The sequence below is a fragment of the Cydia strobilella genome, chromosome 18 (assembly GCF_947568885.1).
Source record: "Cydia strobilella chromosome 18, ilCydStro3.1, whole genome shotgun sequence".
Lineage (NCBI taxonomy): Eukaryota > Metazoa > Arthropoda > Insecta > Lepidoptera > Tortricidae > Cydia > Cydia strobilella.
In genome coordinates, this window is record NC_086058.1 from 10087083 (window position 1) to 10099226 (window position 12144).

At 38.8% G+C, this 12144-nt stretch overlaps 1 protein-coding gene across 1 annotated transcript in view; it reads left to right on the forward strand.

Annotated features, from left to right (window-relative positions):
* LOC134749204 (sodium channel protein 60E) overlaps positions 1-12144 on the forward strand; it is a 224917-nt gene that overhangs the window by 67656 nt on the left and 145117 nt on the right. The window contains exons 2-3 of the mRNA XM_063684072.1: positions 7259-7602; positions 11051-11274. Coding sequence (XP_063540142.1) covers positions 7350-7602; positions 11051-11274 — 477 coding nt within the window. The 5' untranslated portion in view covers positions 7259-7349. The remainder of the gene's footprint in view (positions 1-7258; positions 7603-11050; positions 11275-12144) is intronic.

A 12144-nucleotide genomic window follows, 5' to 3' on the forward strand; every position in this document is an offset into this window, starting at 1 on the left:
TAAAAATAAAAATAAAACTGGCTAAGTGCGAGTCGGACTGGCGCACCGAGTGTTCCGTACTTTTTAGTATTTGTTGTTATAGCGGCAACAGAAATACATCCTCTGTGAAAATTTCAACTGTTTAGCTATCACGGTTCATGAGATACAGCCTGGTGACAGACAAACGGACAGACGGACAGAAAGACAGCGGAGTCTTAGTAAGAGGGCCCCGTTTTTACCCTTTGGGTACGGAACCCTAAAAACGCCTTTCGCACTTATCTACTTGTTAGTGACTTTTGTTAGAGATAAATGGCTATATTATGTAGCTACGGATGTGTACAACGGAGTAGGCACCTATTTAGTTGTGGAATTCTCAATGACGATAATATTTAACTGTAAATAATGATGATTTCTTACTCCCCTATTCATAAAACTTCATGGCTCAATTAATTAATTTGTGTTTTATCCCTTTCTTACAGACACTTAAGTCAAAATGACAAACTAAGACAAGCGATTAATAGCGAATTGAGGCTTGTAGCGCGTTTATAAATAATGCCATTAAACTTTTACGATTTTTCAGATATAAAGTGATGTATCGTTCATTATCAGGTCCTGTACCTATGTATGTTGTAATAAATTAAATGAACTAGAGCAGCACGTATCCAAAGATTGCGTTAAATTAAATACGTGATGCTGATGACTACTAGTTCACATTGTTTTCCTTAAGCCGGAGTTCCCTAGACAATTGGAAAAGCACGTTTCTAATAAAGCAAACCCGTGTCAATCACGGAACCTAACGCGGCCTAAATTTACCTATTTTAAGGACAAATCGTAACATGGCAAACATATCTCTTTATGGGCGATATTAAGTGTGAACTATCAATTTTTGCTGTTCGAAAGGAGTCATAGAAAGTTGTAATATGTTACAAATTCCGTTCCAAAGTCTCGAGCTGTCTAAGAAACAAACGTTCGCAATCGCTTTCCAAACTCCATTTCTTATTTTTGCACCTCATTAATTTCTATAGGCAAAAAAATGAGGTATATAAAAAATCTTTAACTGTGTTTGCCGAGTCCTTTCGACGCCAATATAAAAAATTCAAGACATTTTCGACGAAATTTTTTAAGAGATTTTTCAATATTCATTTCTTAAGGCCGCGGCGGAAAGATAAGGTTTACTTTTCTTCTTAAACATTTTCGACAAATCGTCGCTCCAGACTGCGAATGCGAAGTTACCACAGACTTATCCGGATAGCTAGACTATGTTGAGTTAATTTTCACGTTTTCACTTGTTAAACTACCATAAATTTAGTTGATCAAACAAAAATCTAATTTGTTAGACGGTTTGGCGCTCCTTTTACAAGACAAATACATTTAAAATATCACGCGGTACGATTGAAGTCACACAATAAGCTCTCGACATGTCGCCGCTGCTTTTGTCGCACGAGCTTTATGCGGTCTCATATACAATGAATATATGGTATAGGAATGGCTGACAGGGAGAGAAACTATGTAGCTACTTAGCTTCGACGGTATGAAATAGCTATCCGATTCGAGGACCGACCCGACTTTACATAACTTAAGTTTTAGTATACTTGCTAGTGATATTGTATGAGGTAGACGAGTTTTATTAATGACTGCTTGCTAGTAGGTACCTATTTAATTCTGAGAAAAGGTTAAAACTGTATAAATACAACATTATTCGGTGAATTATATAGAAGAGAAAAACTTGGCGATTTATATAATAAAAGTATGTAAAAGGATTTTACCGCGTTTACAGCGTTCTTGAACCCTTTATAGCGTTCGTGGTCAACGGGAGACCACAAATGCTTTAAAGGGTTCGAAAAGTCAGGATGTATTTTTAAATTCATTATGCGCGATATAATACGTTTACTTAGTTTTATGACATGTCACTCATGTGTTAAAACGATGTATCGTGTTAACTGAAGACAATTTAGCGGATTATGCCCAAAGTAGTGTACTTATATTATGCAAAGGTACCCGCGAACAGATCATAAATGTGCGTCAAATAATTGAAAAGGCTTATGAGTTCAATTCACCAATCATTCTATGCTTCATCGATTACAGCAAACCTTTTGACTGCGTTGTTTGGTCAACAGGTATACGGAGGATACTGGAGTTTTTCGTTCACATAGCCAGGGAAAGAAGGGTATAATCTTGAACAACTCATAGTTACTGGCAAGGTTGATAGCAAACGACCTGGAAGCTGTAACCCAACAAGGTGGGCAGATCAAGTTCCTTCTACCCTGGACACCCAACTGCACGCCGCGCTTCACGATGCCAAAAACAGGCACAGATGGCGGGACAACGTCAAAGAGAAGCTGATTCCACAGGGATTTCACGACCCTCAGCAATGAGGAACACGACACGAGGAGGAGGAGATGGACTTATAAAGATAATCCTAATAATATTGCAAGTGAATATTTAGTTTTAAATGGCTGCTATCAAAAAACTCATTAAAATTGTCAGCTATCGAAAACAAAGTGGAACTACGATGGGTAGCAAATATTACTTCAATGTGCATGTCGGTTGCTGTTAATGAATGTACACACGATCTAAAGATTCTAATTTTACTTCGGATGCCCCATATTGCGATGCATGCATAATGACGAGTATTCATGCAAATCATAGTTTCCGAGGTCGTAGTGTTTACTGGGGTTAATTCTATACACTGAATTTGTATACGTAGTGGATTACCGTAAAACCACCGAACTTATGGTCTAATACGACAACTGTGGTTCAAAGGTTCAACACATATAATTTGGAAGACTGTCTCATTTCAAACATAGACAGAGAGAATCATACTGTCTTTGTCTTACATTAGTACTAGCACCCAAAAGAAAGGGATGAGTATAATTTCCTGGTTCTTACTGACTGAAAAGTTGTATATGCCAGACTGATTTAGGTATTAATACCAATTTGGCTTTTGTTTTTTTTTCTGAGTAAATGGAAGAATCCAGTTATGAAAATATTTTGCCTTAGGACTGTGTTTCTCAATTAATAGTTACCCTAAGAAGAAGAATTTCGGGTTAGTTTTGGCCCATAGTTGGTAAATTTTGGACTATAGTTTGGAACAACATTTTCTCACAGAGTTCGTACTTTAAAATAATAAAAACTCAGCTTAAATAACAAAAACATTTTAATCTTAGTCCTTCAAAATGTACATTTGAGGATAACGACAAAAACTAGCAATTAAACGCTTTCTAAAATGCAGGATAGTGTCCCTGGATGTGTTTGGTACATACGTTTTGGTATGCTGATTTAATTTGACGAATTAAACGGTTATTCGCATTTCAATTTAGTATTCATGTACAGGCTTGGTAGGAGTAAAGGTATGATTTCAATAGTATTTTCATTAGTCTCTAGAGCTCTGACTATATCACGACGGTTGATGTAAATTAAAAGATAAAAGGTTTTGTAAAGAGAGTTTAAATATGAAGAATAGAAGCCAGATATGGCATGGCTTATGAGGTAATAATGATACCGAGTGGGAACCGCACTTACAGCGCTAAATATTTTAGATTGTCATTGTGTCTACGATGTTTTTTTTATTCATAAGCGTTTATAGTTAACAAAAAAATATGTCTTATTACCCGACAGTGCGACGCAACAGAGGGTAATGTGTTTATCAGTCTATGTATGTATGTTTGTTCCTTTGTAGCACTAGAGATCAAACGCATGGGCCGATTTTGACGATTTCTATTGTGGACAATTTTCCTTTCAAATAAACATGTGGAAGGACGCGTCACTGCTGGGGTTTTTCACGGGGTCTAAGCACAAACGTGCCGGATAAGCCCGGTTAACCGGATATCGAGTGTGTCCGGGTCACTGACCGCGACCGTAATGGCAGCTAATCGGACGCTAAACTGACGCGTCGGTGCCTACTAAACCTGTTTACTATACTATAAGTAGATAAAGTATGTTTTAAACACTATTTGTTAAAAAATAATATTTTTAAATATGTCTTTCTTTTAATAAGACTTTTAAGATTACTTTTTATTTAAACGAACCAACAAGGTCGATTTTAATTTAACAATTTGTTACGAACTTAAACCGGTTTTGATACGACTAGTGTTGTGCCGGCAGTAAATTACCGTTATCAGTAATTTCCAATTTGGGAAACCGGTAAATACGATTTATGGCAGGTTTTTACTTCTGTTATGGTATTACTTTTGATAATATACTTTAGAGAAAAATATGCTATGATAAAAGTAGTGGTTCTGTGAGCTGTGGACCTCGCGATAAGTTTCACCTGTTTAAAAAAAGTCAAGATAAAAAAATGCATTATTTGTTGAGTCGTTATCACAGCGAACTCACAATGGTCTTATGTTACATAGACGCTACTGGCACTTAAGTCCTTTGTGCCAATTTTTACCATTTTGAAACATGTTTCAAAAAGACAGAAAAATTAAATCTAACTACCTAATTCGCAAAATTTCACGAAAATCAATTAAGAATTGTGACCTCCAGAGGAGAACATACGGGCAAAAATGATTTCGTGTCTGGATGTTTTCCTCTAAAAGAAACATTTTTTTACCGATTTTAGTGAATTTTTGCTAGCAAGTTCGGTAGTTAGATTGAATTTTTCTGTCGTTTCGTTTTTTGGAACATGTTCAAAGTAGTAGAAAATGGCATAAAAGACTTGTGCCAATGGCGTCGATGGAACATAGGACCAGTTGTGAATTCGCTGCGTTAATGACTCAATGAGGTAAGGACATTGATTTTGTTGAACAAACCTAATTTTTACGTTTTGTTTCATTTTCTAGTAAAATCTGTAATTATTTAACATGTAATTAGTTTTGAGTGTGAGCAGGCAAGGAGTAAATTTACTGGTAATATTGGGAAGTTTACCGGTTAATTTGGGAAATTTCCCAGTAATTTCGATAAACTTTTTAATTAGTAAACATACGTAATGTTGATTTATTTAATTTCATATGAAGCAATAGTGTATGTGTAATGTTTTAATGAAAACAAGAAACATGGTTTATAATAGAAAAAATATAGTTTACCGTAATTTACTGTTTTTTTTAACGTTACTGGGAATTTACTCGCCTTGGAAAATTTACGACCTTTACGATCGTCTTGGTGATCGGCGCGCGTCTCACGCACGACTTTCACTTCATTTTGCATGCATCAATCAGCGCGAGCGATCTTCAAGGTCGTATCAAAATAAGATCAAAACCGTAACAAGTTGTTCAATCTGAATCGGGCTCCTAGACTTGAAGCTAGGCCTTGTTGGGATTATGTAGTTCGGTTTTGCTCCGTTGGTTTTGGGTTCCGTACCATCATCTTCCTCGCGTTGTCCCGGCATTTTTGCCACGGCTAATGGGAGCCTGGGGTCCGCTTGGCAACTAACCCCAAGAATTGGCGTAGGCACTAGTTTTTACGAAAGCGACTGCCATCTGACCTTCCAACCCAGAGGGGAAACTAGGCCTTGTTGGGATTAGTCCGGTTTCCTCACGATGTTTTCCTTCACCAAAAAGCGACTGGTAACTGTCAAATGATATTTCATACATAAGTTCCGAAAAACTCATTGGTACGAGCCGGGGTTTGAACCCGCGACCTCCGGATTGCAAGTCGCAGGCTCTTACCGCTAGGCCACCAGCGCTTTTAGGGTTCCGTACCCAAAGGGTAAAAACGGGACCCTATTACTAAGACTCCGCTGTCTGTCTGTCTGTCCTTCCGTCTGTCACCAGGCTGTATCTCATGAACCGTGATAGCTAGATAGTTGAAATTTTCACAGATGATGAAATTGCCGCTATAACAGCAAATACTAAAAACACAACAAAATAAATATTTAAGTGGGGCTCCCATACAACAAACGTGATTTTTTTGCCGTTTTTTGCGTAATGGTACGGAACCCTTAGTGCGCGAGTCCGACTCGCAATTGGCCGGTTTTTTGTTCTCTAGCTTACACTTTCAACCAAACCAACTCAAATCTCTTATGTTTTATTGTGTAGATATTTATAACCGTTGTTGTGATATCACTTAATAAGTAAAGATATATATTTTAAATCACTAAACTAGTAGGTATCTATAGCTAAACTTACAACACGAGATAATCATGATTCTCGTAAAATTCGTAAAAACGCCAAGTAGATACCTCTTTAAAACTAAAAGTTTTCCTTTCAATCTTAGTTGTAATAGTGGCCGTGAGCGACTGGGCTTCTGCCATCTTGTGGCCTGAATTGGAAACATAAACTGTACATTGAAACTTCACGGCAACGCAAAAGCAAGTGCTGCCTTCTACAGTACACGTAATTTTTCGCGTGCATTGTAGGTTCTGCCATCTTGTGGGCTACATGGGAAGCTTAAACTTGACATTTACACTTCGTGCCAATAAACAGAGGGCTCCTGAGCGGCCCCCTACAGTTGTTATGCACTTTCCCTATACATTTTACAAAAGGTTATTCCACCAATTTATAACAACAACTGACTATTCCGAAGTGTGAATCAACGCATGCATATTCAGTTACAAGTAAATCCTATAATTAATAACCAACTGGTGACGCTGTCAGTCAGTACACACAGTATAATCACCCAGTGAAATTAATTGTTACTCTAACAGGAGGCATATTCTGAAACGAAATATACGATATCAATAATATGTTATATTTTAGTGCGACGACTGGCTTTAACGTTGCTTTTTTCAAAGCTGATCCAACATTGATAAGACCCATACATCAAGTAGTCTTGTCAAGGCTTGGAAAGCAAGGAATTACCTACTTCATAAAAGGATCTCATAAACGAGCGCAATGCACTAGTTAAATAAAATATATATAAATAAACTTCAGGGAAATTTGTCGAGGAATTATTGGGCTATTGCAAACCTAGACAATCGGAAAGCCGGAAAGCGGTAATGATCATAATACGTCGGTTCACTCGCTCGTCACGTTATTAGGTATGATATTGACGCAATCACATTAACATTCGGAATAGAATAATGCAACTAAGGTAATTTTAGCTTATAATAATTTCTATTAGTAGGTTGCACAGTCATTTAATTTACTGCTATTTATGAGTTTAGGTTAATAATAATAATATTGCGACAAGTTACCTACAACTACCTAATTTTGATACTGATCTCACGAAAGATTATTTCATATGAATTAAGTATTTGAATGTAATCAAGCGAGTGTATAGTGGCAATAACTGTTACGAAATAGATCTCACCTAAAATTAAGACATGATCATTGCCATATTATTTTTTTTACGTTTTGACATAGATGCTCAACTAACTTTGCGTTCTCTTTTTTTGCAGGCAGTAATCCAAAATGGCGTCGACATTCGGTGCGAGCGTGTGAGCTCGCGCGGGGCCGCGTAGCGATGGGCGATCGCACGTAGCCCCCGACATGGAGGAGGACGAGCGGCGGCTCTCGTTCCCGCCGCCGGCGCCGCTCAACTCGCCCGGCGAGGAGATAGACGGCTCGCGGCTGCTCGGCGAGATCGTGCGCACGCTCGAGGCGACCAACCCGGAGGCGGCGGCGCCGCTCGTCGCCTCGCAGTCGCGCGATGCGCTCGACGTCGAATGCGAGCGGCCGCGGCGTGAGGAGTTGCGTATACCGCTTGAGGGTGTCACCTTCTCCAGCGATGCGCAGGGAAAAAGTGAGTCTATAACTTGTTATCGGTAGTATCATCACTGGATACCCGTTGTGCAACTAGGTATATGACGGAGTGGCAACAACAATACCTATGTAACTATATTGAACAAAATCACCACGCGGAAAGCTAGTGGCCGCGACGAGAGGAGTTACCCATATATCGCCCGAGAGCGACACCTATCAGTTTATGAACTTTTTAGATACGAATGGTAGGAAAAACATTCACCCAACCTTACATACCTACTATCATGAATTTATATGACAGTGCTTATCATACTACCTGTTCATCATATTGCCATTTTTCTCATCAACCGAACTCCAAAACCGTTACTCAGCAATCACAACGTAATGTCCCTCGAACGCTAATCCATACGTTACCTACCCGATTGATCGAAGAAAAACGCTTTGTAACGCTGACGCGCCGATCACACGCGAGTGAGCTATCCGGTGTTGATCCAGCTTGATTGATAGCGCTGGGTGACAGCAGTCGATGTCGCATCTGGAGACACATGGACGCTACACTCTGGTAAACGAACACCTATGCTGAGTGTTTTTTGTGAGATTGAAAACCGTCTCGTCCCGTTCATGTTGATACACCTAATCGGGATTGTAGTATTTTTTGGGGATACCGCCGTTTACCCAAAATATTTTTCGCCAAATTTCACTTCCCAACAAACTTATGGCATCAGTTTCATTTCCCAAATGAAATTTTTGCAAGTTTTTTACTTCGCAACCATTTCATTTCCCAACCCCATACTTGCGAAATGAAAATGACGTACTAGGTTGGCGTAGGGTAGGTTGGATTATGAAAATTTGCGAAATGAAACTTTGCCAGATGATAATTTGCGTAAAATAGTTTGGGAAGTAATACTTTGGGAAACGATTTTTGGCAATACATTAGTAAACCTATTTTTTGTAAAGAAAAAGAACGCAAAAATACTATAAAAAGACCTTCGGCTCTCACCTATTTCCACTATTAAATGTTCCACTATCTTCGGTTTTGGGCATAGGGAATGTGTACAGTAAAAATTACATACAATTTCGCGACGTTTCATACATTCATACATTTTCTTGATTTTCCGAGGCACGTTTTTTCTTAGACTTCACTATCTTATACGGAGTTACATGTATCTTTGGTAATACCTACAGGCAATTATCCGCGGCGACGTCGCTGCACATGAAAGAGCACGGATTAATTTTATTGCACATAAAACATCAATGCCATGGGTTAGTTTACGTTATCGTGTCTATTAATAATCGTTGTAATTTTATTTAAAAGTAAAATGCAACTTAAGTATATTGGTTATATACTGTAAATCCACTGTAAATGCATCTAAACATAGCGGTACTTATATTTATAACAATACCTATTTATTTGTCAGTAGGTAGCACATTGTGCCTGCTTTAGCCGGGTTAGTCTTGGGGCAATTCAAGTGTTAATATTCTCAGGGGCATTCTCAGGGGACGTAAGCTAATTGCTCTGAATTCTGCTACGAATTCCTTCTGAGACCACGACAACTATCCTTAGTCGCCTTTGACGACAAGTACCTACGACCTTTGCCTGTTTCTGATTGAGGCAGTAAGGTGAGCTGACCTGCAGTCTCAACTTACTTAATTCGTTTACGACTCCTACGTTCTGCGCATGTATTTTACATTACACGGTAAGTCCTTTAGGTATTTTCTATTTTATGGTTAGTTTACATGCAAAATATAGGTATCCATTGTTTTTCCCATTCAGTCGATGATAAACATTTTCGCGCGTGCTTGTACAGTTTAGTGTATTTTAGTGCTTGTGCAGTTTATCCATTAAAACGAGTGACTCTGTGATGCAAATACAACTCTGCCATTTTGAACAAGAAAAACTGATCGACCAAAAAAAATATTTAAGCTGCTCACAAAATCTCATAAGCTTGAAACAATTGCCTAATTTTTGAATAAAATGATTATCGCAATGTCAAAGTGGGTTAACTTCTTGCCAGCTTTCATTTTAAAATAAACCAATGAAATTAAATAAAACTATGAAAACGGATTATATCGCGTATATTGAATTTATAATACATCCCGACGTTTCATGAGTAACTATCGCGGTTACCGAAGACAATATTATAAACCAATGAAACTCAAAATGCTTTCGAAACCACGAAATAGTTCCCGTTTGGAGTTACTGACGAAAGCCCTTAAGAAATTGGACTTGAAGAAGACGACAATGACCAATGATGAATGTTTCAAGGTATTACTATAATAGTTAACTGAATAGAAATTACAAAAAGTGATGAAGATTGACATTTTTACTGAATAGCTTTTTCCGTTCAATCATCCAACTTATCAAATGAGTAGGCGTAAATTATTTTACACTGAGATTTGTATTGATATAAAACTTCTTAGAGCTTCAAGCGTACTACAGAAATATTTAAACTTCTGTACTTCTAGTTTAATTTTAATTTCAAGATGATTTATACTTTTAAGAAAAAAGATCTTTGAACGGAAATAAAAAAGGCGATGTGCTACGAGTCGCTGCATAAATGCATAGATATGAGTGTGGCCTTTGACACGACGCTATAAGTGACCTATGGGTGTAGACTTGAGACTAATGCACCTTTAGAGTAAAGCTCAACTACTCCGCTTCAAACAAGGCTAAGATATTATGTTCTCTGTATTAAAAAAATCTATACAGTGCGGTAAAAAACTATGGACCCTGGAGGGAAAGTGCCGTAAAACCTTAAGTTGGCTCATTTTACTTAACGGGAAACATTTTTTTATAAAAAAACTGTAGTGCTTAGCGTCGATCGAAGACCAAAGCCTAACCTGAGATTGATTAGCCAGGGGTTCTCAAACTTTTTTGGTAACGGTATGCGAAATATTTGACGAAGCCCCAAGTTAAAATTTTCACGGTGGACCAGACATACCCATAGAAGAGGTGGCGTGTTTTCCTTTTATTAGAAGAATTTTCGCGGAGCCCCTACAAAGGCTGTGCAGAGCCCTAGCTCCGCGGAGCATACTTTGAGAATGGCTGGATTAGTCGGTGTATTATGCGCAGACTTTCTGTATTAATATAAGGTTAAGTTTGTGATCGTTGTTGATGAGGGAAATAGGAAATTAATGTCATTGTCAACATACATTTTCTCGATTAAATTAGCGAAAGAATACTGAACGTTTCAATCTCAACAGGGAAAGGGATTGACAGTGACATCGAGGCCAATTCAAACTTAAACCTGACATCAAAACGATATCTAAATGATGACATTTTGTTCTTATTCACCTGTGTATCTCGCACGCCCTAATACATGTACGGACAAAAGCCGGAGCGAAGTGAAAGCGCGAATGATAACTTAAATCACATCATTTAGAAATAGTTTTGATGTCAGTTCACGTTCGTTTGGCCTCATCCGCATCAACACCGCAACAGTAAAGATGCTGCAGCAATCGGATCTAACCTTAATGTGTTGTTCCAGCAGGCGGACGCGAAGAGCCGCGCGCCGCCGTCACGCCGTTCACGCGCGAATCGGCGCGGCGCGCGGGCTCGCGCGGCGCGCAGCTTGTGCGCGAGTTCGGCTTCATGCCGCGCCGGCGCCTCAGCGTCGAGGACGGCGCGCGGCTGCCGCGCAAGTACGAACCCTTCCCGCCCAAGCTCTACGGACGCCCGCTTGAGGAGATCGACAACTTCATTTATGATGAGGTCAGTGATACAAACTGTATATTTTTACGTACGTATTGCGAACTTCTTTAAATAGTTGCTGATTCGATTCCTATTAGTGCTTGTCAAATACTAAATAATACGGGCAGGTTTATTTAGTACAGTAGGCAAAAGGTACTTTAGGTAATAGGGTAAAAAACACGCGTTAAAAGAAAAAAATAGATACATATAATGTAGATAGGTATGTACAAATAGATACCGAGGCTGTAACGGGTCCGAGTCCGTTGGCCGAGCTAAATGACGGGATTGTACGGAATTTTGAATTAGTGTAAACTTTTATTTCTCACCACGAAACTATGTAAACAATAGTAAAGTTGAGCTTCGTCGAGGCCTCAGCCATTCGCAGATAATCGGATTAGATCAGTCTGTCACAAACAATTCCGTACAACATTTCCTATTTCGAAAACGCCGCCCATAAACCGTTGTTGTAAAACTATCTCCCTAGTTTTATATTACTACCAATCCGGCAGCGCATAATAACTCTGAAAAAGTTGTCGGTCCATAATCATAAAATTCTTTGTTCGCCTCCTTTTATGATAATCCGTGAAATATTTCTCCCGGCCGGAGGCGGGTATGATATTTTTTGAGTTTTGCATATTTTGCGTAACTCTATGCATTTCCACTCAAATTAGGGTTGAAGTGGGCCGCATTATGCATCTCATAAATCATTTTTCGTAAATGTGGACAGGTACAAAAATACGGCTAAAAGAGTAAAGCCCGCTCCACACTCTCGACAAAAATACACGAGACTTGCCGAATACGAGAGTGTAGAGTGAGTATTCGTTTATGTTCGTATTATCTGTGGCCATGCGAGCGAAATGAGATTATACAGACGGTCTAAATTGTCATAGC